The sequence below is a fragment of the Haliotis asinina genome, chromosome 10, assembly GCF_037392515.1.
Source record: "Haliotis asinina isolate JCU_RB_2024 chromosome 10, JCU_Hal_asi_v2, whole genome shotgun sequence".
Classification (NCBI taxonomy): Eukaryota; Metazoa; Mollusca; class Gastropoda; order Lepetellida; family Haliotidae; genus Haliotis; species Haliotis asinina.
The window spans coordinates 39,510,638-39,516,143 of NC_090289.1; the positions used below are offsets into that span (position 1 = coordinate 39,510,638).

The 5,506-nt window shown below is 40.3% G+C and overlaps 1 protein-coding gene across 1 annotated transcript; it reads left to right on the plus strand.

The window, feature by feature from the left end:
• The first annotated feature begins 834 nt into the window (after positions 1 to 834).
• Positions 835 to 2,770, plus strand: LOC137298686 (complement C1q tumor necrosis factor-related protein 7-like). The gene is made up of 2 exons (XM_067830966.1): positions 835 to 1,075; positions 2,367 to 2,770. The coding sequence occupies exons 1-2, from the start codon at positions 835 to 837 to the stop codon at positions 2,768 to 2,770; spliced, it is 645 nt and encodes a 214-aa protein (XP_067687067.1).
• The last annotated feature ends 2,736 nt before the right edge of the window (positions 2,771 to 5,506 follow it).

Below are 5,506 nucleotides of genomic sequence, written 5' to 3' on the forward strand. Positions count from 1 at the left end.
GCCACCATCGATGCCAACAAACTTGCTTAGTCACAGCTCTCAGAAAGTAATAATTTGACTAGAAATTTATTTCCATATTTGTGTGTATTCCAATACAAACCTGGCATTTCACAGGTTGTTACTAAGCTCAGTATTTGTATACTATTCCCCTGTGTTTTTCGAGTTATTTATCACAACTGGTCGTGCTTCCTCACGGTGACTTCTACTCTGTATTATGGAAATAGACAAAATGTAGTACACAGCGTTTTCATGGAAGAGCTGACAGAGGAGTATCAGTCACAGGTACATTATTTATGTATAGGCTTGCCATCATATACCACAGTTAAAAAGAGTGCGTGAGTTTAATGTCACGCCGCCTCGAGCAATATTCCAACACTATCACGACAGGGAACACCAGAAATGGACTTCGGTGTGATGAGGGAACTCTTTAACCACCAGGCTACACCACCGCCCAATGGAAAGTTAGGATGCATGAATTTTAGAGACAGCTTGTAAGACAGCCCTCCCTCAGGTCGACCAGCAACGTCCCTCAATCAGAAAAATGACTGCCTACCTAAAACGTAAAAATGAATAAACATAGAATAACAATCAGACAAACAATTATAGCATTAAAAACAAACGCATATATATACAAACTAATAAAAATACAAATCTATGATGGGCTGTTTTCTTTATGAAAATCGATGACAATGACAGATGATACCAAGGTAAAACATATGATACAGGATGTACGTCATTGGGAAACGGGCGAATGATATTGTAGTTACACACTCAAACGAGGTTATAAAACACGTACGGCTCGGTGTTGCCCTATACGTTCCATGACCAGTGATGATGATGCGTTATTTGCTTGTGCTGCTGTTGTTTGTTCTTGCTGTCTGTGCCGGCAACTTGCCAGAATTGAACAAAGGAGAAAATTGTGTTGTGAGCAGTTTGGTCAACCACATTCATCAACTGGGACGGACTGTGGCAAATCTGTCAACAGAACTGAGGTCCATGAAATCAAAGCAGGAAAAAATGCAATCCACCCTACAGGACAAGGACGCACTGCTCGCTAATATTACACGATCCCTTGGTAAGTATAGTCATGTTTCCTCTAAGATTGGAATGAACTCATCAAAGTTAACCTTTTAAACGCAGCCTCTCTTGGCTCCGTGATACCACCAGGGAAACTTAGGATTAACCCGAGACAAACTGGAACAATGTCACTTGAAGTGATTTTTAAGATATTCGACTTCCAAATACAATGAATTAATGTATGTTCTTCGGAGGTATTGGGATTTAGAGAATATGAACAATACTTCTGGTAACTTGTAAATTATTTCGAAACGTCGGAACTCAGACGCCGAATGCTGTAGCCTGTGGTCAGTGAGGTCAGTTCCCGTTTTTGACAATTAAGCCGTATGATTTGCTGTTAATTATGGACAATATTGGTTTTCTAACATGGGTTTCGACTGTTACATATTTCTCCTTAATTCGGTTTTGTCTGTCTATCACAAATTGTTGGAACTGTGTTTTGTTTATACTTACTTTAAAACTTGCTCATTCGATATCTTTAAGCCAAACACAGATCAACACTCGAAAATTTGTCACTTTGTGGTTCATATGGAGGGTTCAAGCGTCTTTTGACACCTGGAAAATATCACCTTGAAGAGGTCGATTTTATTCAGTCAAATGACTCTTTAAATTTAGAGGATGGTTAATAGGGTTGAAATAGAACGAAGTGAAATGTCATTCGATTAATACAGTTCTGAGGACTAGCCCTATATGTCAAAATAGTCTTGCGGAAGAATATCACATTACGCCCAGTAATAGTTGTCGCATAATTAATTAATATAAGCCCAATGGCCTACAGAATTGATCGATTGAGATCTGCCAATGGGATTTCTTGTTTTCATGTAATTAAGGGTTAAAAACATAATCGTTCTTGCATAGGTTGTCATCAACACTTATTTTGCTTCGGATTACCTAGTTTTAAAGAATGTGTTTGTGTATACAGTACCAGTGTCCTTGAACAAATATAATGCTACCTCGACTAAGATACGTCATAACGAAGTCATCAGTATTTGTTCCTGATACATTTGACTATTTCATCTTGAAGGTAATGTCGTGTAATGTGGACATTATTGTGAATATACCTGATAAGTATTTTAGAATAGAATAAAGATAATCCTACAAGATGTGCGAGGATGGTATGGATGCGTACATGCATAGTGGTTATTGGAACCATATCATAAGCCAAAATAAACTATTGGGTAAAAGAAGGTTGTCCCCAGTGTCACTTGACCAAAAGTGTTGTTATTTAGCATACACGAAATACAAACAAGTCATAAACTAATGCATGTGCATAAATGCTTTGTTTTTAGCGACTCAAATGACTGATGTGGCCTACAGCGTGTCTCTACAGTCAGACATCCAACAGATTGGTGAAAAACCTCTTACATTTGACACCGTCGATTACAACAAGGGCAATGCTTACAACAAGACCACTGGTATGTTCACAGCTCCCGTGTCTGGTACCTACGTCTTCTGGGCAAATGTGATGATAAGATCGACTAGGCGCATGAGCATCCGCATCATGAAAGAACACACAATGATTGCTCGTGGGTATATCACTACCCATGGGCACGGTGTAGCATCCATCATCACCACTACCTACTTGGGCGGAGGAGACCAGGTTTGGATGGATGCTCTAATCGGTTCGTTCACCATTCCTCTCCGCGGAAACAAACAATCAAGTTATGGCGGAACACTCATTCGTGCCCAATAATGAAGCTGGGATTTCGATGTATTCTGTACAGTGTTTCGAATACATAGATAAAGAAATGTAGATTTAGTTCTTGTTCTGCTCTTTATTTTCAGTCATGCTTATCATAAAAAAATACGAATGAAAAGGTGTTTGTTAAATACAGTTACGTCGTTGTATGCCACAAAGTGTGAAAAGGTGACTGGGGCAGTGGCGTAGCCTGACGGTCAAAGCGTCCACTTGTCACGCCGAAGACTAGGGTTCGATTCCCTACTTGGGGACAATATGTTTGGCTGTATTCATTATAAACACCTCTGAAATCAGCCTCCATGGCACTGGATAAGCATGCTTTCGCATTTAGTGCTGATGGAATAGCGAAAGTCTAGTGATTAAAGCGTTGGCTGGTTTTGACAAAGACACGCTTCCCCACGTGGGTACAATGTAGGAAGCCTATTTCTGGCTCACCCCTATGATGTTTTTGGAAAAGTGTTAAAAGCGGCGTACAGCTATACTCACTCAGATGATAATAGCCCGTTTGCATCCATCACAAATACACGTGAAAAAAACAATCACTCGTTCAAATGAAATGAAAACCGGTATCCCTTCTGATATCCCTCATAATGACTGGGCTGGAACACTGGTCCAACGTAAATAAGACAGGACGCTCCCTGCCGCTAACGTTTACACACACACACACAGAGAGAGAGAGAGAGAGAGAGAGAGTGAGAGAGAGAGTGAAAGAAAGAGAGAGAGAGAGAGAGAGAGAGAGATTGCCACCACTTTAGCATCATGTATGTCCACCCCTTGCATCAATACAGTCATGTATCCTCCTTCTAGCCGAATGCGTCAAATGTCCGACAAGGGCGCGTCATAGGCGACAATATTGGTCCTTGACACAACAAACAGCCAAACGTTCACCTCTACGATAATATACACATGCTTGTCTATCAGACCTCTATAGGGAAACCGGCTTTTGGACCCAACGCAATCAGTGATGTCTGTCTTTAGGGGTCAACACCTGTCCTTTGAAGGGCCTGTAGGCTCTGTCCCCTGCCGCCCGAAGACGTCCAGCCACAGCGTATCGACTGACACTTTGATCAAGGAAAATTCGCCGCTGATGTAAACGGTCTTCCACTTCTTGGTCTGTCCTTTGTGCGATCCGTCTGTCTGTAAGTACACGGGCAGGTTCAGTCGAAGGTTCTTGCAACTTGTCGACCCCATCTGCAGCAGACCTGTGCCCCTCTCACATTCACTGTTGACAGTCGTGACATATCTGTGGGCTTCTTTTTCGAACTACATGTGCAAACTATCAGCACACTGACCTTTAGTGCATGTGAAACTCTGACAGAGGCGATAAATCGTAGTTTATACAATTTATCATTTTCACGTTTTATTCACGACGTGCACGTGAATTTCACTGCAAGTATCAACTGGTTGCATTTGGGCGATATGCTTTAGAGTAATTTACCTACAAAAAATATTTCTTTAAAATTCGAGAAATGGTTTACTTTTGGTATACTTTCTGACTTTTGGTATACTTTCTGACTTCTTTTACAGATCAGTTATATTTATAGGTTCTGAACATCCTCCCGGAGCTTGTGACGAGAACGTGTTCAGTTGTCAACGTAGCTTATACCCCATCTATATCTTTCTCGAATGAATGGATTAACTCTCAAGATTTTTACATTAGTGACATTAATGATTTTACTTCAGTGAATTTTGAAACAAATAATAAGTTTTTATTATATTTTGTTGACAAGCGATGCATGTTTGGTTGGTGTTGGACATCACAATTATGTATAAACTTTGAGCTATCCGAACCACAAAACGAACACTAAGTACATATTGTTCAAATGTTCTTTCTTTTAACTTCCTTGACACACAGATGCATTTTCGCTAGATCAGGATGACATATATCCCCCAGAGAGTAATATGATGCCGACATGCATCGGGAGACAATTCTGTCCCCACAAGATGAGCGAGGATGGTATGCATGCATACATAAATAGTGAGTATTGGAACCATATCAAAAGCAAAAAACCCACAAAAACTACTGGGCAAAAGAAGGTTTTCCCCAGTGCCACTTGACCAAAATTAGAAACAAAAATGTATGTGAGATTTGTGACGATTATTTTACAAACAGAAATGATTTTCCAATAACATGAAAACCCATTTTCATGCTGGTCTCGCATTTGTCGCAGATCATTAGGAAAAGGTCAAGTGACCTATCTTAAGTACTGAGTCCCAAATCTGCCATATTGTTCATGATGTCATGCACACATGGCTGATGTCACAAGAAGCAATGTCCTGGACTATGTGACCGGATACTAGACATGCAGATGAGACGTCTGGCGAGACGTCATTACCTATGCGAGTCTTCCAGCCTGATTATCTCAGTAGTATCTCCTTCCCAAACCCAAGATTAAATCTAGGCTATACCATTGATAAATACACCCTACGCAGATGTTCGGATAATATACAGACCTTTCATCCTGATATTAAACCCTATCATTGTAATGTCAATTTGAATAAATCTCTTCATTTAGACAACCACTTGCACGTAGGACTGACTTAAATAATCTTTAACAGTCCTGCTAAAGAGGAATAAGAATTTTGAGATATCTGCATTTTTTCATCCCTCTGTCACTCCTCACATGCTGGAGATTCAGAGCTACCCGTGTTGAGACATGTTTGTCTGTTTGGAAAGAAAAGAGAATGGACGTTTCCACAGTGATATTATGTACCCATCAAACTGAAAGA